The sequence below is a fragment of the Geotrypetes seraphini genome, chromosome 15, assembly GCF_902459505.1.
Source record: "Geotrypetes seraphini chromosome 15, aGeoSer1.1, whole genome shotgun sequence".
Taxonomy (NCBI): Eukaryota; Metazoa; Chordata; class Amphibia; order Gymnophiona; family Dermophiidae; genus Geotrypetes; species Geotrypetes seraphini.
Window position 1 is genome coordinate 48,241,177 of NC_047098.1, and position 26,880 is coordinate 48,268,056.

The window sequence follows — 26,880 nt, forward strand, 5'->3', positions numbered from 1 at the left end:
ATGTTGTTCCTGTAATTTTGGTGGCATTTCTTGGTAGCTTGTTGCCTTTGTGTAGCATGATGATGATTCCAAATCTTACATCCCCTTCTTTTATTGCAGGTTTATCTCCACATTGTAATGGTAGTGACTGTGGCTATTCGTCTAGCATGGAAGGTAGTGAAACAGGTTCCCGAGAGGGCTCGGATGTTGCTTGCACTGAAGGCATTTGCAATCACGACGAAACTGGTGAGTTGCGCAGAACCATATGGTTATGGCCATTGCAGCCTTGTTCTCATATTCGGTTGGTATTCTTTGTCTAGGGCTCATGCTTTCTGGTTTTGCAGGTGATGATTCCTGTGCCCACCACTGTGAAGACAAAGAAGACGATGATGGAGACAGCTGTGTAGAATGTTGGGCCAATTCTTCCGAAGAAAGTAACTCGAAGGGCAAAAACAAAAAGAAGAAAAAGAAAAACAAACCATTCAAGTGTGAGAGCGAGCATGTAAGTGCAAAACTGTTTTCCTGTCAATATTTTACTACTGGCAGGGTCAACAACTTGAGTTATCCCAGGACAAGCAGGCAGCATATTCTTAACTGATGGGTGACGGCACCGACGGAGCCCCAGTACGGACAATTTTAGAGTGATTGCACTCTAAGAACTTAGAAAGTTCTAGTTAGGCCGCACCGCGCATGCGCGAGTGCCTTCCCGCCCGACGGAGGCGCGCGGTCCCCAGTTTCTTAGTTTCCGCGGAGCTAAGAAGACGCGTTCTTTTCAACGGCTGTTGAAAAGTTTTTCTCCGCCTTCCCGCTCGCGTATTTTTTTGTGAAATTGTTTTACATTTTTTCTCCCTTTTATTGTTTTTCAAAAAATCTAAAAAAAAAAAAAAATCTATTTTTTTTTCTTTCAATTTCGGTCGGCCCCGGCGGGGCCTGTTGGCAACATCGAAGCCACGACCTTCGATTTTGCGACTGCCGTTTTTCCCTTCATGCCCCCTTCACCGGGCTTTAAGAAGTGTCAGCGGTGTGCACGCCCTATTCCTTGTCCGACCCGCACAATTGGTGTCTTCAGTGCTTGGGTCCGGATCATAGGGCTTCGACTTGCACCCGTTGCACTTCTCTTCAAAAGCGAACTTTAAAGAATCGCCAAATTCAACAACAACTTCTTTTCGGTACCGCTATGGAGGGTCCACCGACATCAACCCCAACATCGGCTGCATCATCGAAATCGGTGCCGGCCCTTTCGACACCGCAAGACGTGCCTTCGACGTCGCACCCCTCAGGTAAGCCGGCTAAGAAGCCATCCCCTACGGTCCTGGGCCCGCCGGTCGACCAAGCAGTGAGCCAAGTCCTGCAGACCATATGCCGGCCCCGTAAACGCTCCGCTCCTATTGAAGTCACTGCCTCGTTATTGGCATCTACTTCTCCTGAGCGTAGAGCTGCACCACAGGTACCGAAAAAGAGAAAAGCGGTACCGGTGCCATTGGGACCTTCATTGGATGACCGCATAGCGTCCATTCTCCAGGTCCAACTTAAAGAGCAGTTGCAACAACTCCTCCCGGCTCTTTTGACACCGAACCTTTCAATGTCGATACCCTCTGAGCCTCCGGTGCCGGTTGTCGACCAGCCTATTTTGTCGGCATCGACCTTATCGGCACCGCTGCATTCTGCCTCTTCGGTATCCATGCCTATTCTATCGGCGGAACCGAAAATCTTACATCGGGCGGTTCACTCGGTCTCTGAGCCGGTACCGCTCTCTGACCCAATCCTCCGTACCGCTTTCCATACTTCCCCAGGTACGGTATCGATGCGCTCAGGCAAATCTGTACGCAAAACCCAGGGCTTACTCCCTTCAGTGCGTGACCCTGACTTATGGGATGATTCTGATGAACCTCTAGGTACCGATGATGAGCTTTCATCTGATGAGGCTGATCCATCTGTTCAAGAGCCTGATAGTAAGCCAGAGCAGACTTCCTTCACTAAATTTCTTAAAGAAATGTCAGACACCCTTTCTATTCCATTGGAGTCTGATTCCAAAAAGTCCAAAGCATTCCTTGATGCTTTGGACTTTGATCAACCTCCAAAGAAATTCCTCAAATTACCCTTACATGACATCTTGAGGGAAACCTTTTATAAAAATCTTGAGACTCCTTTAACCATTCCAGGAGCCCCTAGATAGCTGGATTCTCTTTATAAGGTTATCCCCATTCCAGGGTTTGACAAGCCTCAGCTCCCACATGAGTCTTTGCTTGTAGAGTCGACCCTGAAGAAAACTGCGGGCTCTAGTGTGTATGCTTCTGTCCCTCCTGGCAGAGAGGGTAAGGCCATGGATAAATTTGGCAAGCGGTTATATCAGAACGCTATGTTGGCCAATCGTTCAGGTAACTATGCATTCCATTTTTCTTTCTACCTGAAACATCTCATTCAGCAGCTTGCCGCTTTTCAAAAGTACCTTCCGGAACGCAAGATACCTGCCTTCCAACAATGTACTTCCAGTCTTTTCCAGTTCAGAAAGTTTATGGTCCGTTCCATCTACGACACTTTTGAGCTCACATTCAGGGCTACAGCAATGTCTGTCGCTATGAGACGTTTGGCTTGGCTCTGCGTCTCAGAGCTTGATGTAAACCACCAGGACCGCCTCGCCAACGCTCCCTGCCTGGATGACGAGCTGTTTGGAGAATCTCTGGATACCATCACCCAGAAACTTTCTGCTCATGAGATTAGATGGGATACCTTATTGAAAACCAAAAAGAAACCCCCACCTGCTCGTCCTTTTAGACAGCAGACATCTTACCAGCACCGTTTCTCAGCTCGGCATCTTCATCCTCATCTTCCCCAGCCTCGGAGGCAACGACAGCAACAGCACCAGAAGGCTCATCAACAGCAGCAACAACCAGTGAAACCTGTTGCTCAGCCTGTCCACTCAGCCCTTTTGACTTCCTCCTCCAGGACATAACCAGTCTTCCCTCTTCATCTCCTCTACTTCAACCCATCGGGGGACATCTCCAATTTTTTCTGAGCCTTTGGGAAGTAATCACTGCAGATCAGTGGGTTCTCTCCATCATCCGTCACGGATATGCCCTCAACTTTCAGGCTCTTCCACCACCAAGTCCTCCAAAAGAGTCTGCTTCCAACAGGTCTCAGTCCCTCCTTCTAGGTCAGGAAGTTCAATCCCTCCTTCTCCTCAATGCCATCGAAGAAGTTCCTCTAGATCAAAGAGGACAGGGATTTTACTCCCGGTACTTTCTAGTCCCCAAAAAGACCGGAGACCTCAGACCCAAATTAGATCTCAGGGATCTCAACAAATGTTTAGTCAAGAAGTTCATAATGCTCTTTCTTGCCACACTTTACCTTCTTCTCACTCAGGGCGACTGGCTATGCTCCCTGGATCTCAAAGAAGCCTACACACATATCCCTGTCCATCTGACGTCCAGACAGTACCTCCGATTTCTCATCAATCGTTCTCATTACCAGTACAAGGTGTTACCCTTCGGTCTGGCCTCCTCTCCCAGGGTATTCACCAAATGTCTCATTGTGGTGGCCGCCTTTCTACGCTCTCACAATTTCCAAGTCTTCCCTTACCTGGACGACAGGCTAATCAAGGCTCCTTCACCTCAGGCAGTGTTTCTTGCCACCAACCAGGCCATTCGATTTCTCCAAATTCTGGGTTTAGAGATCAACCTATCCAAGTCGCATCTCATTCCAACCCAGCGACTTCAATTCATTGGAGCGATATTGGACACTGTTCTCATGAGGGCGTTTCTTCCATCCGACCGCCTTCAGACCCTTCTTCATTTCTGTCAGCAGGTGCTTCCACAGCTGTCCATCTCTGCCAAACAAATGATGGTACTCTTGGGTCACATGGCATCGACAGTGCATGTCACCCCCTTCGCACATCTTCACCTGCGCACTCCTCAATGGACCCTAGCTACCCAATGGTCCCAAGCAACGGATCCTTGTTCTCAACACATATCTGTGACATCGTCTCTTCGACAGTCTCTGCAATGGTGGTTGAAATCTTCCAATCTCTCCAGAGGTCTTCTATTCCATCTGCCTCCTCATCATCTCGTCATCACCACAGACGCATCCCCGTATGCCTGGGGAGCTCACTTGAACGATCTCCAAACTCAAGATCTTTGGACTGCCCAGGAAAAGAGACATCACATCAATTTCCTGGAACTCAGAGCGATGTTTTACGCCCTCAAGGCTCAAGTCCTACTGCTTTGCACAGACAATCAAGTTGCAATGTACTACATCAACAAGCAGGGTGGGACGGGCTCTCGCCTGTTATGTCAGGAGGCCCAAAAGATTTGGTCTTGGATGACAGCTCGCCATTTATTCCTGAAAGCCGTCTACATCCAGGGAGAGCAGAATTCCTTGGCCGACAATCTCAGCAGAATTCTCCAACCTCACGAATAGACTCTCGATCCCATGACTGTCCAATCCATTTTCGCTCAATGGGGCACTCCGCAAGTGGACCTCTTTGCGGCTCCTCACAATCATCAACTGCCTCTCTTTTGCTCCAGACTCTACTCCCCTCATCATCTGGCACCAGACGCGTTTCTTCTGGATTGGACCAGTCAGTTCCTTTATGCCTTTCCTCCTCTACCTCTCATGTTGCGGACCTTGTTCAAACTCCAAAGGGATCGCGCCACCATGATTTTCATTGCTCCATGGTGGCCCAGACAACATTGGTTCTCCCTTCTTCTGCAACTCAGTTCCAGGGAGCCCATTCTTCTTCCAGTCTTTCCTACTCTGCTTACTCAGCATCAGCAGTCCCTTCTACATCCCAACCTGTACACCTGACAGCTTAGTATCTCCCGGGCTGAGCTCGACCCACTCCCTTCTTTCTCAGCCTGTCTTTTCTATTCTTGATGCTTCCAGGAAGCCGTCCACTCTTCAGTGTTATCAGCAGAAGTGGATCCGGTTTTCTTCCTGGTGCCTTCTGCATAATCATAATCCTACCTCACTAGCAGTAGAACTATTGTTGGATTACCTTCTTTCTTTGTCTCACTCAGGTCTCAAGTCTACCTCTATCAGAGTCCACCTCAGTGCCATCACTGCTTTTCATGAACCTGTTCACGGAAAACCTCTTACTGCTCATCCGTTGGTTTTCAGATTTATGCGGGGGCTTTTCAATGTGAAACCACCTCTCAAGCCTCCTCCTCTTGTCTGGGATCTTAATGTGGTTCTTTCCACTTTGATGAAGCCTCCCTTTGAACCGTTGGCCACAGCTCATTTCAAATTTCTCACTTGGAAAGTGGTCTTTCTTATTGCGCTCACCTCTGCCAGGAGGGTCAGTGAGTTACATGCACTAGTTGCAGATCCACCTTTCACTGTTTTTCATCATGACAAGGTGGTTCTGCGTACTCATCCAAAGTTTCTTCCTAAGGTTGTCTCTGACTTTCACCTTAACCAGTCCATTGTCTTAACTGTTTTCTTTCCAAAACCTCATTCTCATCCAAGGGAACAGTCTTTGCATACTTTGGACTGTAAACGTGCTTTGGCTTACTATTTAGAGCGTACTAAGCCTCACAGATCATCTCCCCAACTTTTTCTGTCTTTTAATCCAAATAAGATGGGTCGCCCTGTATCTAAACGAACGATTTCCAATTGGCTTGCTGCCTGCATTTCGTTCTGTTATGCTCAGACCGGACTGACATTGGAAGGTTCTGTCACGGCCCATCGAGTCCAAGCTATAGCAGCATCTGTGGCTTTCCTCAGATCTACTCCAATTGAGGAAATCTGCAAGGCTGCTACTTGGTCCTCAGTTCATACTTTCACATCTCATTATTGTCTGGATTCATTCTCCAGACGGGATGGACACTTCGGCCAATCTGTTTTACAAAATTTATTTTCCTAATGGCCAACCTTCCCTCCATCCCTCTTTTTGTTAGCTTGGAGGTCACCCATCAGTTAAGAATATGCTGCCTGCTTGTCCTGGGATAAAGCACAGTTACTTACCGTAACAGGTGTTATCCAGGGACAGCAGGCAGATATTCTTATGTCCCACCCACCTCCCCGGGTTGGCTTCTTAGCTGGCTTATCTTAACTGGGGACCGCACGCCTCCGTTGGCGGGAAGGCACTCACGCATGCGCGGTGCGGCCTAACTAGAACTTTCTAAGTTCTTAGAGAGCAATCACTCTAAAATTGTCCGTACCGGGGCTCCGTCGGTGCCGTCACCCATCAGTTAAGAATATCTGCCTACTGTCCCTAGATAACACCTGTTATCCCAGGACAAGCAGGCAGGTATTCTCACTAGTGGGTGATGTCATCCAACAGAGCCCCGATGCGGACGTCTCACAAGCATACTTGCTTGAAGAAACTTCAGAAGTTTCGAGATGCCCGCACCGCGCATGCGCGAGTGCCTTCCCGCCCGATGCACCGGGCGTGTCTCCTCAGTTCTTTTCTTTCCGCGGAGCTGAGAAGTTTGCTTCAACTCTCTACACTGAGTGAACCCGTGTTCTTGCCTTCTAGTGCCGCGGTTTTGAGTTTAATTTCTCTTAATCGTGTGTTTTCTTCTGTCGTTTTATTATTTTTTTTAAAAAAATTTTCCGAAAATTCGACCGGGTCGGCTGCGTGGCTGGGGCCCCGCTCCTTCGATCTAGTGGCGGAGCTTTTTCGGCCTATGTCCCGGCCTATTACCGGTTTTAAGAAGTGTATGAAGTGCCAGCGTGCGATTTCGTTGATGGACCCGCATCGACGCTGTTTACAGTGTCTCGGGCCTGAACATCTTCCGAAATCGTGCCGGCCTTGTTCCACTCTAACAGCATGTGCTTTCAAGCGTCGCTGTTTCCTGTGGGAGTCGATGTTCGCGATGGAAGCTTCCAAGGAACCTTCAACTTCGACCAGCGCTTCGCCTTTACCTGCGAAGTCGTCATCTACTCCTTCTGCATCGGGTCTTTTGAAGCCGGCCTCCTTCGTTCCGGCTTCGACCCCGCCTCCTGCTCCGGTGCCTTCTTCGGTCTCCTAAGATCAGGTACCTCCTCAGACCGTTCCCCCGGTGGTTCTTAAGGTGCCTAAGGCTTCCAAGGCTAAGCACTCGACCACCCAGGACCGCAAAGACCGTACAGGGGGTCCCACTTCGGCTGCGGCTCCCCCCCCCCCCCCTTTTGTCGGCTTCGCTGCGGTCGGTCCTGGAAGCCCAATTCATCGAGCTCATGAATACCATGGGGCCCAGGTTGATTGCCACAATCCAGCATGGGCATGCGGAACCTCCTCGTGGGGGCGAGCCTCCCCCTCCTCCTCCGCCTCGCCGCTCGCTCTCACTGCTAGGGGAGGAGGAGCAGCGCTTGGCCGCCAGTTCATCGAGGCGTGCTTCGTTTAGTGAGATGCCGCCTCTGGAACCCATACCCGTCACGGGTGAAGACATTTGGGATTTGCCTTCGGGTAGTCGAAGCCCTGGGCGTCGTCAGGAGGAATTCTTCCGGAGTCCCTTCCCTGCCAAACCATCTCTCGACCCATGGAATGCTGCTCGAGAGGCGTCGGCCCATCCTCCTCTTCGCTCTACGGCCTCCAGCCCCATCTATTCGTTGGAGGCCTCTGCGGAGCCATCTGGGCGTCGCCGTTCCAGATCTCCTTCGAGACGAAGGGAGGGGCATCATTCCAGGCATTCTTCGAGGCATTCGCCTAGGCATTCTACAGTCTCGCCTCAGAAGAAGCTTCCTCGTGTGGGGTATTCATCTTCAGATATCTCCCCTCCTCCGGGCCCTGAGTTCGAGGATACCTACAGGTCGTTCTCTCCTTGTAGATCCCATGTCTCCTTGGATCAAGAGGCTTCGACTTCATCAAGACCGTCTCAGCGTCCTGTCTTGGCGGACCAGCTGTCTTTTTCATCTTTTCTACGGCAGATGGCGGATGATCTCGAAATCACCTTGGACTCGGGTTCCCGCTACTCCAAGGAGTACCTGGATACCATGCATCTGCCTCATCCTCCTGCTGAGTCTCTTCGCTTGCCTCTCCACAAGCTCCTCGACCAAACCTTCATGCATTGTTTTGAAACGCCGTACTCCATTCCTGCCGTTCCTGGCAAACTGGATGGCAGGTATCGCACGGTGCATCATAAGGGGTTTGAGAGCTCCCAGCTCTCCCATCAGTCACTGTTGGTCGAGTCCTCCCTCAAGCGATCTCATCCGTCCCAGGTGTATGCCTCGGTGCCACCGGGCCGAGAGGGGAGGATCATGGATAGGTTTGGGAGGCGCATCTACCAGAACTCGATGATGGCTTCCCGAGTTCTCAATTACACCTTCCATTTTGCCACCTATTTGGAGTTCTTCCTTCCAGTGCTTCGGAAGTTTATGCCTTACATCGAATCTCAAGCTCATTTTGACTACGAGGAGGTCGTCGCCTTGCTGTCCCAGCTGCGTCTTCAATTGATGCAATCCTCATATGATGCATTTGAGCTCTCGGCACGGGCTGCCGCCTGTTCCGTGGCCATGCGTCGCTTGGCATGGCTACGAACCATTGACATGGACCCGAACCTCCAGGACAGGCTTGCCAATGTCCCATGTGCAGGTGCGGATTTGTTTGAGTCTATTGAGACCGTGACGAAGAAGCTGTCGGACCATGAAAAGTCATTCCAGTCCATCCTTCGTCCCAAGCCTAAACTTGCTCAGTCTCGACCTTCTCGACCGCCCTTGATATATCAGCGGCGTTACACTCCCAGGCAGGCTCCTGCTGCGAGGCAACCAGCGAAGAGACAGCCCCTGCAGAAGTCTCAACAAAAACTTCAGCCTTCTGCTGTTCCCAAGGCTCCTCAGCCTTTTTGACTCTCTTGTCGGGAGCATAACCAATTCCGTTCTGCTGTCTCCTGTCTTTCCAATTTGGAGTCACCTCCATCTTTTTTACCATCGATGGATGGCTATAACCACCGACCTTTGGGTCCTTACTATCATCAAGGAAGGATATTCTCTTCAGTTCCATCGGGTCCCCCCGGACCATCCTCCAAGAGAGTATCCTTCCAACTTGACCCAGACCTCCCTTCTTCTTCAGGAAGCTCAGGCTTTGCTCCGGCTCCGGGCCATCGAGCCGGTCCCTGTGGACCAACACAACCGGGGGTTTTACTCCCGGTACATCCTTGTTCCAAAGAAGACGGGCGACCTGCGTCCAATTCTGGACCTCAGGGTGCTCAACAAGTTCCTGGTCAAGGAGAGATTTTGCATGCTGACCCTAGCTTCTCTCTACCCCCTCCTCGAGCAGAACGACTGGTTATGCTCTCTGGATCTCAGAGGCCTACACTCACATTCCCATTCATCTGGCCTCTCGCAAATTCCTCAGATTTCGGGTGGGACATCTGCATCTGCAGTATCGAGTGCTTCCCTTCGGCCTGTCCTTGTCTCCCAGAGTCTTCACAAAGTGTCTGGTGGTGGTGGCCGCTACACTCCGGAACCATGGTCTTCAGGTGTTTCCCTACATCGACGACTGGCTCATCAAAGCCGCCTCGGCTCCAGGGGTCATCTTGGCAACCCAAAGGACTATTTGGTTCCTGCAGAGTCTGGGGTTCGAGATCAACTTCCCAAAATCTCATCTGCAACCGACCCAGTCTCTTCCCTTCATCGGGGCGGTTCTCGATACTATTCAACTCCAGAGCATTCCTTCCTCCTCAGCGCCTGGATGCTCTGCTTCATCTTTGCCAGTCAGTGTCTTCTCGCCAGTCCATCTCAGCGAGACACATGATGGTTCTCCTGGGCCACATGGCCTCTACAGTTCATGTGACTCCTTTTGCCAGACTTCACCTCAGAATTCCTCAGTGGACCCTGGCTTCTTAATGGACGCAGGTGTCAGATCCTTTGACTCGTCACATCCTAGTCACTCCTGCTCTTCAGCAGTCTCTACGTTGGTGGATGATCTCTTCAAATCTATCCATAGGTTTGCTGTTTCACACTCCTCCCCACCAGAAGGTTCTCACGACCGATTCCTCGACCTATGCATGGGGGGCTCATCTGGACGGTCTTCGCACTCAAGGCTTCTGGACCAGTGCGGACCGGCTGTGCCATATCAATCTTCTGGAACTCAGGGCGATTTTCAATGCTCTTCAAGCTTTTCAACATCTGCTTCACGACCTGGTGGTCCTCATTCGCACGGACAATCAGGTCGCCATGTATTATGTCAACAAGCAGGGGGGCACGGGATCGGCCTCCCTCTGCCAGGAAGCTCTCAGAGTCTGGGATTGGGCGATTCGCCACAACACCTTCCTCAAAGCTGTCTACATTCAGGGGGCGGACAATGCCTTGGCGGACAACTTAAGCCGTCTCCTCCAGCCTCATGAATGGACCCTCCATTCCAAGCCCCTTCATCAGATCTTCTCTCAGTGGGGAACGCCTCAGATAGACTTCTTTGCGGCTCCCCACAACTTCAAACTGCCTCAGTTCTGCTCCAGGATCTACACTCCTCATCGCCTCGAGGCAGATGCTTTTCTTCTGGATTGGAGGAATCTCTTTCTATATGCGTTTCCTCTCATTCAAAGGACTCTGGTCAAACTGAAATATGACCATGCCACCATGATTCTGATAGCTCCTCGGTGGCCCAGACAACCTTGGTACTCCCTTCTACTTCAACTCAGCAGCAGGGAGCCATTCCTTCTTCCATTGTTTCCTTCACTGCTTACTCAGCATCAAGGATCTCAGCTTCATCACAACCTGCAGTCTCTCCACCTGACAGCTTGGTTCCTCTCAACTCCCCTCCAGTTTTCCAAAGCGGTGAGGGATGTGTTGGAGGCTTCCAGGAAGCCTCCTACTAGACAATGCTACTCCCAAAAATGGACTAGATTTTCTACCTGGTGTGTTTCTCATCGTAAGGAGCCTCACCGAGCCTCCCTATCTTCTGTATTGGACTATCTTCTACACCTGTCTCATTCTGGCCTCAAGTCTACATCGGTCAGAGTCCATCTGAGTGCAATTGCGGCTTTCCATCAGCCTCTGCAAGGGAAACCTCTCTCTGCTCATCCTGTGGTTTCCAGATTTATGAAAGGACTTTTCCATGTCAATCCTCCTCTCAAACCTTCTCCAGTGGTTTGGGATCTCAATGTTGTCCTTTCTCAACTTATGAAACCTCCTTTTGAGCCTCTCAACAAGGCTCCGCTGAAGTTTCTCACTTGGAAAGTGTTTTTTCTTGTTGCCCTCACTTCTGCCCTCAGAGTCAGTGAGCTTCAGGCCTTAGTGGCGGATCCACCTTTCACAGTATTCCATCATGACAAGGTGGTCCTTCGCACTCATCCGAAATTCCTGCCTAAAGTGGTCTCTGAATTTCATCTCAACCAGTCCATAGTTCTTCCTGTGTTTTTTCCAAAGCCTCATTCTCATCCTGGAGAAACAGCTCTTCACACTCTGGACTGTAAACGTGCTTTGGCTTTCTACCTGGATCGCACCAAACCACACAGAACTGCTCCTCAACTTTTCGTCTCCTTTGATCCGAACAAGTTGGGACGCCCTGTCTCGAAGCGTACCATCTCCAACTGGATGGCGGCTTCCATCTCTTTCTGCTATGCCCAGGCTGGATTACCCCTTCCCTGTAAAGTCACAGCCCATAAGGTCAGAGCAATGGCGGCCTCTGTAGCCTTCCTCAGATCGACACCGATTGAGGAGATTTGTAAGGCTGCCACTTGGTCCTCGGTTCATACCTTCACCTCTCACTATTGTCTGGATACTTTCTCCAGATGGGATGGACAGTTTGGCCAAACAGTATTACAAAATTTATTCTCCTAAATTGCCAACTCTCCCACCATCCCATTGAGGTTAGCTTGGAGGTCACCCACTAGTGAGAATACATGCCTGCTTGTCCTGGGATAAAGCAATGTTACTTACCGTAACAGTTGTTATCCAGGGACAGCAGGCAGCTATTCTCACGTCCCACCCACCTCGCCTGGGTTGGCTTCTCTTCTAGCTATCTGAACTGAGGAGACACGCCCGGTGCATCGGGCGGGAAGGCACTCGCGCATGCGCGGTGCGGGCATCTCGAAACTTCTGAAGTTTCTTCAAGCAAGTATGCTTGTGAGACATCCGCATCGGGGTTCTGTCGGATGACATCACCCACTAGTGAGAATAGCTGCCTGCTGTCCCTGGATAACAACTGTTACGGTAAGTAACATTGCTTTACAGTAAGTAACTGTGCTTTTTGGGTATCTCTTACCGAAAGCTCCCATAGTATTGAGCTGTTAACTATTTAAGGATCTTAGAAAGTACCTTGGCTGACATCACTCAGCACATATTCCTGGAGCATAATGTAGCATTTTGAGCATCTCTCGCTTCTTGGAACTTTTTGCTGTACCAGACAATCATAGCAGCTTTTGTAATAGCTATGCCTTGGAGCAGTAGCTGAATTGAAAGGGAGCTTTTGAGAGTGGGTATTGAATGCCCTTAAATAGATTTAAAGAAACAAAGGTAGGGATAGTAAACTCTTGAAGAGAAAACTTTGTACGTACTCCTATAATCATTTATCTTGGTAGTTATAATTGAACGCTGATTGATTTTTTTTAATTTTTTTTTTGTTAGTGTAATGTTTTTGTTTCTGTATAAATCCTAAACAATACCACAATGGAAACAAGTCAAAAAGATCACACGATCAATATAAACAAGAGACTTGTGATAATGACTATCCTTGTTGTGAAAGCTGTGCTCTCAGACGCCTGCACCGATAAAACATCAATGAATTCTATCCGGTTTACAGCAGGGAGTGGTATCTTTCATCGAGCACTGCTTGTTTAAATAAATATGGTGCTAATCATTTCTTTACTTGTGTGGTGTGTATTACCAAAACCAAACCAAAAGAAATAAATCAAAATAGTGACAGCAAACACCAGCACTTAACTTGAAGCTGTTGATACGCTGGTCAATTAAAGCTGACACCAAAAGTAGCCCGTAGCCCAACGGGAGCCCCGTTTCACCTTATCAAGGCTTCATCAGGGGTTTGTGGCTTTACTACAAGAAATCAAAGTGAAAAACTTAAATCGTGAATCATAATTAGAAAACATAAAGATAACCAAAGATACTGAGGGCTAGTACTTACTGTGCAGCTAAATGTTCCACATTAAAATGGCGCTGTCAACTTGAGAACACCGGTGCATGCGCTTTAATAGGCTGATATTCTCAAATGGCGCATACGCCTTACTTTTTAATAGAATGTAATTAAAATGTTAAATATTGACAGAAAAAGGAGATTGCTCCAACGAGAAATACGTTGGATCTATAGATTGAATAGTATGAAGCCAAAAGGATTGAATACATTGATCGATTGGAGTCCGTTCTTTTAATATTCAATATTTAACATTTTAATTACATGTCTCTCCCCTTTTAATCGATGCTCATTGGCTGCCTGTCGAACATAGAATAAGTTATAAAAGTCTACTATTAACCTTTACAACTGGTTCACACAGTCTACCAGAGTTTATTGATAGACTCCTTACTCCCTATTATCCCGCTAAATCTCTTCGCTCTGTATCACAAAACCTCCTAGTTGTACTATCTTTAAAACTAATTAATACATTGAGATCCAATAATTTCGCCATCACTGCACCCTCCCTTTGAAATTCATTGCCTAATCATTTACGAATGGAATCTTCGACAAACCAATTTAGAGCAAAACTGAAAACATTTTTATTTGAGGATGCTTTGGATAAAACTGTCCTCCTTAGGACTAAATCAACTACCGTCCCTTTCCCTGCCTATTGTTTTACCCCTAAGTGTGCTTTATTCAAATATTGTAGTTCAGTCCTTCTTTCCCAATTGTGTGTAGTTAGTATATGTGTTTTTTGTAAATGTCTACTAACCTAACATTGTTTTGTATAATATTTTAACTCTAATTTGTTTTGTTTCTTTTAAAGATATCTCTTTTATTATTGCTGTACACCGCCTAGAAAATTGAATAAGCGGTATAAATATTTTTTAATAAACTTGAAACTTGAATCTCAACAGGTACCTTCTAAAAAGTTAGCTCTGTCTCCTTCAGTGCCAGGCTCTACTTCTGTTTATCAACCTTTCCACTCTATGGCTAGTTTTTTTCACCCTGTTCCAGAAATTCATGCAGGATGGTGCAGGGCTTTTTCATCAACCAGATCCTGCACTTCTTATCCCTATTTTGGAGCCTCAGCAATGTCCTGACTGTGACAACTGTATACCTTCACCAGCTGAGCTTGACATAGCTCCACAACTGGATTGGAGCCCTGGGACTCCCATCTGCTCATCTTCCACAGAATGGCCAGACAAGCAGGAGCTTTTTACTATGGAGGAAGAATCTGACCTGCCTCTACCTCAGCCTGCGGTCCCCGAGGAACATTCTTAGCCCAAATTTTTACAGAAAAGTATCTTCTCTTCTGAATTTTAATCTGGAGGCAACTCCCTCAGGTAGCAAGAATTTCCAAACAATCCTGTAAAGCTCCAGTAAGAGAGTTTATTGCCTTGTCGGTGCATCAAATCCTCCAGGATCTGCAGCTTCATAATTGGCAACAACCATGCTCAATATCCACAAAACACCTGCAGATTAAATATAAAGTGCAAAAGGCACCAGGGCATGAATTCCTGCAACTTCTTCACCATGTGATGGTCTCAGAATCAGCCATTAAAAAGGGTAATGTGTCCAGGTCCATCACTAATGCTCCTCCGGGTAAGGACTGTCGACTCTTGGACTCTACAGGCCGCAAGATCTACCAGGGCGCTATGCTCTTCTCAAAAATTATGGCCCATGAGCTCCAAATTCAGCATTTTCATCATTCAATCTTGCAACAGCTGGAATCGGCTCCGCCTGAGTCCATCCCCAATTTACAGGTGGCTCTTCAAGAATTCACTTACCATCTGATAAGACAAACTATGATGCATATGATATGATCAGTAGGACAGCAGCTGTGGCCATAGCTATCAGACGCAATGCATGGCTGAAGGTATCAAATCTGAGGGAGGACCTTCATGACAGATTTGCTCCTTGTTTGAGAGACAGTCTCTTTGGTGCAAAGGTGAGGGACACCGTTTCGCAACTGAAGGAGGATTTCTCAGCCAGCTGGGAATTTTCGGCAACTCCCTTGGATCAGTCTACCCAATTTCGTTACCCTTCTAATTATCCCTACCGAAGAACATACCAACTACAACAGTTCTTCTAGCAGTATTATCCAAGGAGGCGATTTACACCCTATGCCAGAGCTCCTTTGCAATGTGCACAAACATCTCAGTATGCACCTAGACAACATCCTCGGGGCAGTAAGCAGCAGGCCGTCTCAACTCCCAACACTCAAGCCTGCTCCTAATTTTTGACCATCTTCCAGTAGGGAGGGGTGTCTAACACAATTTTTCTCAATTTGGCAGCAGATCACAACAGATCAATGGTTATCCCAGGACAAGCAGGCAGCATATTCTTGACTGATGGGTGATGGCACTGACGGAGCCCCGGTACGGACAATTTTAGAGTGATTGCACTCTAAGAACTTAGAAAGTTCTAGCTAGGCCGCACCGCGCGTGCGCGAGTGCCTTCCCGCCCGACGAAGGCGCGCGGTCCCCATTTTCTTAGTTTCCGCGGAGCTAAGAAGACGCGTGTTTCCAACGGCTATTGGAAAATTTTCTTTTTTCGTCGCCTTCCCGCTCGTGCGTTATTTTTCTTCGTGAAATTCTTCATGTTATTTTTTCTTTTCTTTTACTTGTAAAAAAAAAAAGTCAATTTTTTTCGACTTTTTTCGGTCGGCCCCGGCGGGGCCTGTTGGCACCATCGAAGCCTCGAGCTTCGATTTTCCTACTGCCGTTTTTCCCTTCATGCCCCCTTCACCGGGTTTTAAAAAGTGTCAGCGGTGTGCACGTCCTATTTCCTTATCCGACCTGCACAAGTGGTGCCTTCAGTGTTTGGGTCTGGACATAGGGCTGAGACGTGCACCCGCTGTAGTTCTCTTCAAAAGAGAACTTTGAAGAATCGCCAGATTCAACAGCAGATTCTTTTCAGTCACGCTATGGAAGTTCCACCGGTATCGACCCCGGCATCGGCAACTTTCTCCAAGTCGGCACCGGTAGTTTCGACACCGCAAGATGCAACTTCAGTGTCGCACCCCACAGGTAAGCCGGCTAAGAAGCCATCCCCTACAGTTCTTGGCCCGCCAGTCGAACATGCAGTGAGCCAAGTCCTGCAGACTGCGCGCCGGCCCCACAAACGCTCCGCTCCCATAGAAGTGACTGCCTCTGCATTGACTTCGCCTGAGCATCGAGCTGCACCGCAGGTACCGAGCAAGAAAAAAGCGGTACCGGTGCCATCGGGACCGTCTCTGGATGAGCGCATAGCATACATCCTCCAGGTCCAGCTTAAGGAGCAATTACAACACCTGCTTCCGGCTCTCCCGACTCCGAACCTTCCGGTGTCGGTACCTACTGAGCCTACAGTACCGATCGTCGACCAGCCTATTTTGTCTGCATCGACGCTATCGGCACCGCTTAAATCTGCCTCTTCTATATCTATGCCTATTTTATCGGCAGAGCCAAAGTCTCTTCGTCGAGCTGCTCATGCTGTCTCTGATCCGGTACCGCTCTCCGACACCCGTACCGCTTTACAGTCGCCAGGTACGGTGTTGATGCGTTCCGGCAAATCGGTACGCAAAACCAGGCATACCGAATCCTCTACTCCTCTATCTCAGGCCCGTCTTCCATCGGTACGTGGCCCTGATTTATGGATGACTCCGAGGATCCCCTCGGTACCGAGGAGGATTTTTCATCAGACGAGGCTGACCCATCAGTGCAAGATCCTGCTAGTAAGCCAGAGCACTCTTCCTTCACTAAATTTCTTAGGGAAATGTCAGACACCCTTTCTCTCCCCTTGGAGTCTGATTCTAAGAAGTCCAAAGCATTCCTAGATGCTTTGGACTTTGACCAACCTCCCAAGGAATTTTTAAAATTACCCCTTCATGATATCTTAAGGGAAACTTTTTACAAAAATCTGGAGACTCCTCTCACCATCCCAGGAGCTCCAAGGAAATTGGACTCACTTTATAAAGTGATCCCTATTCCAGGGTTTGACAAACCTCAGCTTCCACATGAATCTTTGCTAGTGGAATCAACCCTGAAAAAATCTGCAGGCTCAAGTGTGTATGCTTCTGTCCCTCCTGGCAGAGAGGGCAAGGCTATGGACAAATTTGGTAAACGACTTTACCAGAATGCTATGTTGGCCAACCGTTCAGGTAACTATGCATTCCACTTCTCCTTTTACCTGAAACATCTTATCCAGCAGATGGCCACTTTTCAAAAATATATTCCTGACCGCAAGCTTTCTGCTTTTCAGCAATGCACTGCCAGTCTCTTGCAGCTCAGGATGTTTATGGTCCATTCCATCTATGACACTTTTGAACTGACATCCCGAGCTACTGCTATGTCTGTAACGATGAAACGATTGGCATGGCTTCGCGTCTCAGAACTTGATGTGAACCACCAGGACCGCCTTGCCAATGCTCCCTGCCTGCATGATGAGCCGTTTGGAGAATCTCTGGATACCACCACCCAGAAACTTTCGGCTCATGAGACGAGGTGGGATACTTTATTGAAGAATAAAAAGAAACCTCCTCCTACTCGTCCTTTTAGGCAGCAGACGTCGTACTAGCGCCGTTTCTCTGCTCGGCCAATTCAGCTTCATCCTCCTCAGCCTCGGAGACAGCGGCAACAACAGCACCAACAGGCTCGCCAACAACAGCCGCCTGCAATTAGACCTGTGTCTCAGCCTAAAACACCTCAGCCCTTTTCACTCTCTTCTCCAGGGCATTGCCAGTCTTCCTCCCTCATGTCCTCTTCCACAGCCTATCGGAGGTCGCCTAAAAATTTTTCTAACTCGATGGGAGCTAATCACCACCGATCAGTGGGTGCTATCTATCATCGCCCACGGCTACTCCCTGAATTTTCAGACTCCTCCGCCGTTAGGCCTGCCAAAAGAGTCTGCTTCCAACAGGTCTCAATCCCTCCTTCTCTCTCAAGAGGTTCAATACCTCCTTCTTCTCAATGCCATCGAAGAAATTCCTCCAGATCAGCGAGGTCAGGGATTTTACTCCAGGTACTTTCTAGTTCCCAAAAAGACCGGAGACCTCAGACCTATATTAGATCTCAGAGATCTCAACAAATGTTTGGTCAAGGAGAAGTTCAAAATGCAAGAGAGATCTTACCACCCTCTACCCTCATCTCACTCAGGGCGACTGGCTATGCTCCCTCAATCTCAAAGAGGCCTACACACATATTCCGATCCATCTGGCGTCCAGACAATATCTTCGCTTTCTCATCAATCACACTCATTACCAATACAAGGTGCTACCCTTCGGGCTAGCCTCCTCTCCCAGGGTATTCACCAAATGCCTGATTGTGGTAGCAGCCTATCTACGCTCTCACAATTTTCAGGTCTTCCCTTATCTGGACAACTGGCTGATCAAGGCTCATTCTCCTCAGGCGGTTCTGCTTGCCACCAACCAGACCATTCACATCCTGCAACTGTTGGGTTTCGAAATCAATCTCCCCAAGTCACATCTCATTCCAACTCAGCGACTTAAATTCATTGGCGCCATTCTGGACACTGTTCTCATGAGGGCGTTTCTGCCATCCAATCGCCTTCAGACCATCCTTCATCTCTGTCTGCAGGTGTTTCAACAGATCACCATCTCGGCAAATCACATGATGGTGCTCTTGGGGCATATGGTATCGACGGTGCATGTCGCCCCCTTCGCACGTCTTCACCTGCGCACTCCTCAATGGACTCTAGCAACCCAGTGGTCACAAGCGACAGATCCTTGCTCACAACACATATCTGTGACATCGTCTCTTCGACAGTCGCTACGCTGGTGGTTGACATCTTCAAATCTATCCAGAGGTCTACTGTTCCATCTACCTCCTCATCATCTAGTCATCACCACAGATGCATCTCCCTATGCCTGGGGAGCTCACTTGAATGAATTCCAAACTCAGGGTTTTTGGACTGCCCAGGAAAAGAAGCATCACATCAATTTCCTGGAACTCCAAGCAATGTTTTATGCCCTCAAGGCATTTCAACATCTTCTCTTTCCTCAAGTACTACTCCTTTGCACAGACAATCAAGTTGCAATGTTCTACATCAACAAACAGGGAGGGACGGGCTCTCGCCTGTTGTGTCAGGAAGCCCAACGAATTTGGTCTTGGGCGACAGCTCGTCGTTTTTTCCTGAAAGCTGTCTACATTCAAGGGGAGCGGAATTCCTTAGCAGACAATCTCAGCAGAATTCTCCAACCTCACGAATGGACTCTCGACCCCTTGACTCTCCAGTCCATTTTCGCTCAATGGGGCACTCCTCAAGTGGACCTTTTTGCAGCTCCTCACAATCATCAGCTGTCCCTGTTTGCTCCAGACTCTACTCTCCTCACCGTCTGGCACCAGATGCATTTCTCCTGGATTGGACCAATCTCTTCCTATATGCATTTCCTTCTCTTCCGCTCATGCTGCAAACATTGTTCAAGCTCAAGAGGGACCAAACCACCATGATACTCATCGCTCCACGGTGGCCCAGGCAACATTGGTTCTCCCTTCTACTTCAACTCAGTTCCAGGGAACCCATACTTCTTCCACTGTTTCCTTCTCTGCTAACTCAGCATCAGCAGTCCCTACTGCATTCCATCTTACAGTCTCTGCACCTGACTGCTTGGTATCTCTCAGGCTAACTTTGGCTCATTCACTTCTGTCTCAGTCTGTCCGTTCTATCATTGATGCTTCCAGGAAACCGGCCACCCTTTATTGTTACCAACAGAAGTGGTCTCGGTTTTCTTCCTGGTGCCTCTTACATCACCATAATCCCACGTCTCTAGCAGTGGAACTGGTGTTGGACTATCTTCTTTCCCTGTTGGACTCTGGTCTCAAATCTACTTCTATCAGAGTTCATCTCAGTGCCATTGCTGCTTTTCATGAGCCAATTCAAGGAAAACCCTCTCTGCTCATCCTTTGGTTTCCAGGTTCATGAGGGGCCTTTTCAATGTGAAACCACCTCTTAAAGCCCCTCCTGTTATCTGGGATCTCAATCTGGTTCTTTCTACTTTAATGAAGCCGCCTTTTGAACCTTTGGCCACAGCACATTTCAAATTTCTCACTTGGAAAGTGGTCTTCCTTATAGCTCTCACCTCTGCCAGGAGGGTCAGTGAGTTACATGCACTAGTGGCCGATCCACCTTTCACTGTTTTTCACCACGATAAGGTAGTTCTGCGTACACACCCAAAGTTTCTCCCTAAGGTTGTGTCTGACTTTCATCTTAATCAGTCCATTGTTCTACCTGTTTTTTTCCCGAAGCCTCATTCTCATCCAGGTGAACAGGCTTTGCATACCTTGGACTGTAAACGTGCTCTGGCTTACTATCTCGAGCGCACTAAACCTCACAGATCATCTTCTCAACTTTTTTTGTCATTTGATCCTAACAAGCTGGGTCATCCTGTATCTAAACGCACTTTATCCAATTGGCTTGCTGCTTGCGTTTCATTCTGTTATGCTCAGTCGGGCTTGACACTGGAAGGTTCTGTCACGGGCCACAAGGTTAGTGCTATGGCAGCGTCTGTAGCTTTCCTCCGATCCACTTCCATTGAGGAAATCTGCAAGGCTGCTACTTGGTCCTCAGTTCATACTTTTACATCTCACTATTGTCTGGATGCATTCTCCAGACGAGATGGACACTTCGGCCAACCTTCCCTCCATCCCTCTTTTTGTTAGCTTGGAGGTCACCCATCAGTCAAGAATATGCTGCCTGCTTGTCCTGGGATAAAGCACAGTTACTTACCGTAACAGGTGTTATCCAGGGACAGCAGACAGATATTCTTGCGTCCTTCCCACCTCCCCGGGTTGGCTTCTTAGCTGGCTTATCTTAACTGGGGACCGCGCGCCTTCGTCGGGCGGGAAGGCACTCGCGCACGCGCGGTGTTGTCTAGCTAGAACTTTCTAAGTTCTTAGAGTGCAATCACTCTAAAATTGTCCGTACCGGGGCTCCGTCGGTGCCGTCACCCATCAGTCAAGAATATCTGCCTGCTGTCCCTGGATAACACCTGATACAGTAAGTAACTGTGCTGTCCTCAGCATTGTGCTTCAGGGGTATCGACTAAATTTCTACTCCCATACCCTACCTTCCAGAGTGCCACCGCAATCCACAGTTCCTCCTCAACATGTGTCTCAATTTGGCAGTAGAAATCTCACTTCTTCTCCAAAACAATGCCATAGAAGAAGTACCACCCACTCAGATCGATCAGGATTTCTACTCAAAGTTTTTTTTCTGATCCCCAAGAAGACACAAGATCTTCATCCAATACTTGACCTCAGACCTCTCAATGTCTGCCTAAAAAGGGAAAAGTTCAGAATGCTCTCCTTCCTGTGATTCTGCCTCTCCTACATCAGCACAATTGTTTAGCCACCCTAGATCTCAAGAATGCCTACACTTCCTTTCATGCAATGCCTTTCATGCAATGCCTTTCATCCTTCCCACTGGCACTTTATCAGGTTCAAATTCCTCAATCGCCATTTTCAGTACAAAGTCCTTCCGTTTGGCCTTTCATCGGCCCAACGAGTATTCACCAAATGCCTGGCAGTGGTGGCGGCACATTTAAGAACACAGAATCATATAGTATTCCTATACCTGGATGATTGGCTTTTACTAGCTTATTCCAAGGACCGTCTTCTTTTCACCATTCAAACCACTATAAATACCTTGCAAAGTCTGGACGTCATCATCAACTTTGACAAGTCCAAGCTCACTCCAGTGCGTACCCTAACTTTCATAGGAGCACTCTTAGACACCAACACTGCACGTCTTGGGGGGGGTGCACGCCTTGGGGAGGGTGCACACCGGCCAGGTCCGGGTCGTCCGGTGCCGGTCCGCACAGGGCCGGCAAGATCGCATTGGGGCCATCAGCAGCGTCTGGGCTGCAATGACAATGAGAGACATCGGCGTCCCCCTTCCCCCGCAATGACGCTTAAGATCGGCAACGGGCCTCCTTCTACCCCCGGCATCAGCAGACCTTCAGATCGGCAATGCGGTGCTCAGTCAAAAGCTTCCCTCTGACTGAACTGCCTGGGCGAAAACAGGAAGCTGAGTCAGAGGGAAGCTTTAGACTGAGCACCGTGTTGCCAATCTGAAGTTCTGTTGATGTCGGGGGTAGAAGGAGGCCCGTTGCCGATCTTAAGTGTCATTGCGGGGGCATGGCATGTGGGGGGGGGGGGGGGCGTTGCCGATCTTGTTGCCAAAATTGGAAAGATGAGAGGAAGAGAGAGAGATGGGCCTGTGGTGGATGGAGAGATTGAGAGAAGGGGGCAGATGATGAAAGTGGAGAGAAGGGGGAGAGAGAAGATAGCAGATGATGGAAGTGGAGAGAAGGGGGAGAGAGAAGAGGGCATGATGGAAGTGGGGAGAAAAAAGAGGGCAGATGATGGAAGTGGGGAGAAAAAAGAGGGCAGATGATGGAAGTGGGGAGAGAAATGAGGGCAGATGATGGAAGTGGGGAGAGAAAAGAGGGCAGATGCTGGATGGAAGTGGGGAGAGAGAAGAGGGCAGATGCTGAATGGAAGTGAAGAAAGAGAGCACATACTGGATGGAAGGAGCGATAAAGAAAAAGGACATATGCTGGATGGGAGAAGAAGATAGTTAGTGAGATAGTGGAGGGGTGAAGGAAAGGGGTGGCATGCTATGGGTAGACACAGTGAAAGAGGGAAACTGAGGACTGCATAGTTAGAAAGAATTTAATTTAGACGGAGGCAGAAAATAAAGAAGGAAGACCAGAAAAGGGAAGAGAGAGAGAGATGCCAGAGAACGGGGAAGGAGACAGAGATATCAGATCTGAGCATAGGAAATGAGAAGAGAGAGATGCTAAAAACCACAGGGGGGAGGGAAAGAGAGATGAAAGGAGAAAGATGCCAGACCATGAGGGAACAGAGGGAAGATGATGGATGCCAGACCAAAGGGGGGGGTCTAGAGGAGAGATGGCAGGGGGAGACAGACAGTTTCTGGAAGGGGCAGACCATGGATGGAACGGGCAGATGATGGATTGAAGAGACAGGGCAGACGCTGGAAGGAAAAGAGTGAAAAGAAGATAAAAGCAGAAACCAGAGACAACAAAAGGTAGAAAAAAATCATTTTATTTCTTTTTTGTCATTAGAATATATCAGATTTGAAATATATATCCTGCTAGAGACATAACTGGTGACTGCAAAGCCCAAGCAGTGCTTCTTTAGCTAGATGGAAGGGGGTAGAGAAAGAGGGCACATGATGGAAGGAGGGGATAAATAAAAGGAGGGCACATGAGGGGGGGTGGGGAAAGGATTGAGTTAGGGAAATACTGGAGGGGATGAGGGAAAGAGGTGGCGAGCTGTAGGTAGACAGTAAAAAAGGATATTGATAAGAGGGTAGTAAAAACATAATCTAGATCAGGGGTGCCCACACTTTTTGGGCTTGCGAGCTACTTTTAAAATGACCAAGTCAAAATGATCTACCAACAATAAAATTTAAAAAAAAAACACAACGCACACTGTACGCATACAATTGTTAATTATCATTCCTATTCTGGGTTTTTTTCAAAGAGGTCAAAGGAGATGACTCTATGCACTGTCACCTCAGTAACAACCATACAAAAATAGACAAATACCCACCCCCTCCCTTTTTACTAAACCACGATAGCAGTTTTTAGCGCAGGGAGCTGCGCTGAATGCCCAGCGCTGCTCTCGACGCTCATAGGCTCCCTGCGCTAAAAACCTCTATTGCGGTTTAGTAAAAGGGGACCATATTGTAAAATATAGAGAGCAGATATAAATTCAGACACATTTTGATCACTAAATTTAAAATAAAATCATTTTTTCTACCTTGTCTGGTGATTTAATGAGTCTCTGGTTGCACTTTCTTCTTCTGACTGTGCATCCAATCTTTCTTCCCTTCTTTTAGCCTGTATGCTTCCTCTCTTCCTGACCTCATTCCCCCCCCCCAATGTTTTCTTCTTCTCTCCTTGCCCTCTCTTTCTTTCTCTCTTCATGCCCCCATTCTTTTTTTCTGTTTCTCTTCTTTCCTTCTGTCTCCCTGCCTGCCCTCTTTCTCCCTCCCTGCCCACCCACAAGCCACTGCTTCTGCCGCTGCCATCGGATAACAGGCCCCCAAAGCCGCCCGCCGCCGGCCAAGCTCTCCTTGCTTCGGGCCCACCAGCATTCCTCTCCCCGACGTCAATTTTGCCGTCAGAGAGGAAGTTCCGCTGGCCAGAACTTCCTCTCCGACGGCACAATTGAGGTCGGGAAGAGGAAGGCTGATCGGCCCAAGATCGACATTTTGGGAAAAATGCTGCTGGGTCCTGCCTTTGAGGAAACAGAAAGTAGGCAGGACCTGGCAGCAAGAAGAGCAAATCGCAAGCTTCACTGACCTGTCTCCCGCTTTAGCCCGCGAACAGGGCTCTAACATGTGCGTGCCGGCTTCACTTCTTACCCCCTCCCCCTCCCCGGACATAACTTCCGGTTTCAGAGGGAAGCGAAGGGAAGCCGGTACAAGCACATGTTAGCCCCCGGAGCATAAGTTCTCCAAGCCTTTTTTTTTTTTTTTTTTTTTTAATGTTGAGCAGCGGAGGCAGCAGCAGAATTCAGGAGCGGGCCAGTCAGGAGGGGAAAAAAGAGAAGGGAAGAAGGGAACCCGTTCTGCGATCGACTGGGGTCGCCTGAGCGAGCGACCTGTCGATCGCGATCGACGCGTTGGGCACCCCTGATCTAGATGGATGCAGAAAATAAATTGAAAAGGAAAATGAGGGAAGAAAGGGATTGAAGAAGAGAGGTGTGGGAGAGGGAAGGAGAGGAGAGATATGCCAGACTAATGGAGGTGAAAGGAGAGATGGAAGGGGGAGGCATACAGTTTCTGGAAGGGGCATAGGAGAGAAGATACCATATAGGGGCAGAGAGACGGCAGACAGTGGATGGAAGGAAGAGAGTAACAAGAAGATGAGGAAAGCAGAAACCAGAGAAGACAAAGGTAGAACAAAAATTTTCTGTTTATTGCTTTAGGAGACATTTGTCTCTGTTTCTGTGGTGTTGCATTGTATGCAGAGTCCAGCTTCTTGCTGGTTCAATTTAACCTTTGTCTATGCATTTCTATTTTATCCCCCCTTTTACAAAACTGTGGAGTGTTTTTTAGCGCCAGCCGTGGTGATAGCAGTTCTGATGCTCAGAATTCTATGAGCGTCAGAGCTGTTACCACCGTGGCTAAAATCCACACTACGGTTTTGTAAAAGGGGGAGGGGTTAGTTTGTGATGACATATTCCATACTAGGCGAAGGTGTTTTCTGTGTTCTGTGTGTTCGAAAGACGTGGTTTTCTGTTAGGATTTATGGTGTAGGGTTAGGGTCTGTACTAGTCTGGCTTGTTTAGTTTTTTTTTTGTTTTTTTTTTCAAATTCTTTATTCATTTTCAATCTTACATCAAGTGCACAACAAATAAAACAATACAATTAAACACATCACTTGTTTATTTTTACAATGGGTGTATTGATGTTGTACTGCTCACTGCAGTATGTAAGATGCTGCCTTTTCCTAGGTACTCGTGTGCTGTGTGGTTTGTTACTAATAATCATGTTTTTTGTACAGATTGGGGGGGGAGGGGGGCAAAAATGATGGGCCCCGAGTGTCACATATGCTAGATACGCCACTGAAGCCTTGGTCATTTATTATCCATACTAGCAATTTTTTCCAAACAAAATGCAGTTACACACTCATCCTAAGTTCCTCCCTAAGGTGGTTTTGGATTTCCATCTCAACCAAACCATCACTTTGCCTTCCTTTTTTTCACCTCTGCATGCCTCTGAGGCAGAGGAAAGACTTCATTCCTTGGATTGCAGAAGAGCACTGCTTTTTTTTTTTTTTTTTTTTTTTACCTCAAAGCAACTTCTTATCTCCAGAAATCTTCTCAATTATTCATTTCCTACAATCCACGTACTTGTGGTCAACCAGCAATGAAAAGAGCCATTTCATCTTGGATTTCATGTTGCATCCATTTTTGCTACACAAGAGCTCATTTGCAGACCCCTTCAATTGGGAGTTCTTAGGCTGTGAGCTGCAGCAACTTCAATTGCAAACTTGAGGTCCATCCCAATCCATGATATTTGCAGAGCAGCTACCTGGTCGTCTGTACATATGTTTACCAAACACTACTGCTTAGACCAAGGTTTAGCTCAGGATGTTCGCTTTGGACAAGCAGTGTTGCATTATAGACTGTTTCCACTTCTGTAGGCTTACTCAGCTTGGGACTCACCAACAAGTGGGGCTGCATATCCCCTGCCTGTTTCCAGAGAAAGCAAGGTTGCTTACCTGTAACAGATGTTATCCGTAGACAGCTGGGGAATGCAGCCACACTTGCCCACCTGCCATCCCCTTGTCTCCTCTTCTTTGGCTAGGAACGAAACTGACAGGAGGAGGGGAGGGGGCTCGAGGAGTAGGGCAATCTGGCACATGCTCAGTAAGCTCAAAAGCTTACTATAGCTAGGGGAGAGTACCAACGTCAATAGGCTCAGTCAGAGATTTCACCAACAAGAGTAGCTGCATTCCCCTGCTGTCTACGGAGGACACCTGTTACAGATAAGCAACCTTGCTTTCCACTCCAGTTTTGACCCCACCACTCATGCTGGCTTTCACCTTCTTTGTGCACTCACTCTCTCTCCTCCCTATCTATCTTCCCTTTCCCATTTTGATTTTTTTACCCTTCCCCAGCTTCTCATCTGTTTCCCAGATTGACGTTCTCTAGCATGCTTGTTCTCTCTGCCTTCTCATCAAAGCTAATAACCCCCTAGCTACTGTTCTTTTTCCCTTTATCTGACCTCTCCGGATGTCACTGTCTTTCCAGCTGCAGAATGGATTCCCCACCCAGGACTGACATTGCCATAATGTTCACTCTATCCTTTTTATCCAGTTCGTGGCCATTGCACTGCTGACAGGCTGAATGTGAATTAATCCCACTGTATAG

At 48.2% G+C, this 26,880-nt stretch overlaps 1 protein-coding gene across 3 annotated transcripts in view; it reads left to right on the plus strand.

Annotated features, from left to right (window-relative positions):
- GGNBP2 (gametogenetin binding protein 2) overlaps positions 1–26,880 on the plus strand; it is a 147,028-nt gene that overhangs the window by 115,390 nt on the left and 4,758 nt on the right. For all 3 annotated transcript variants that reach the window (XM_033922193.1, XM_033922191.1, XM_033922192.1), the window contains exons 11-12: positions 100–225; positions 324–481. In XM_033922193.1, the coding sequence (XP_033778084.1) occupies positions 100–225; positions 324–481 (284 nt within the window). The remainder of the gene's footprint in view (positions 1–99; positions 226–323; positions 482–26,880) is intronic.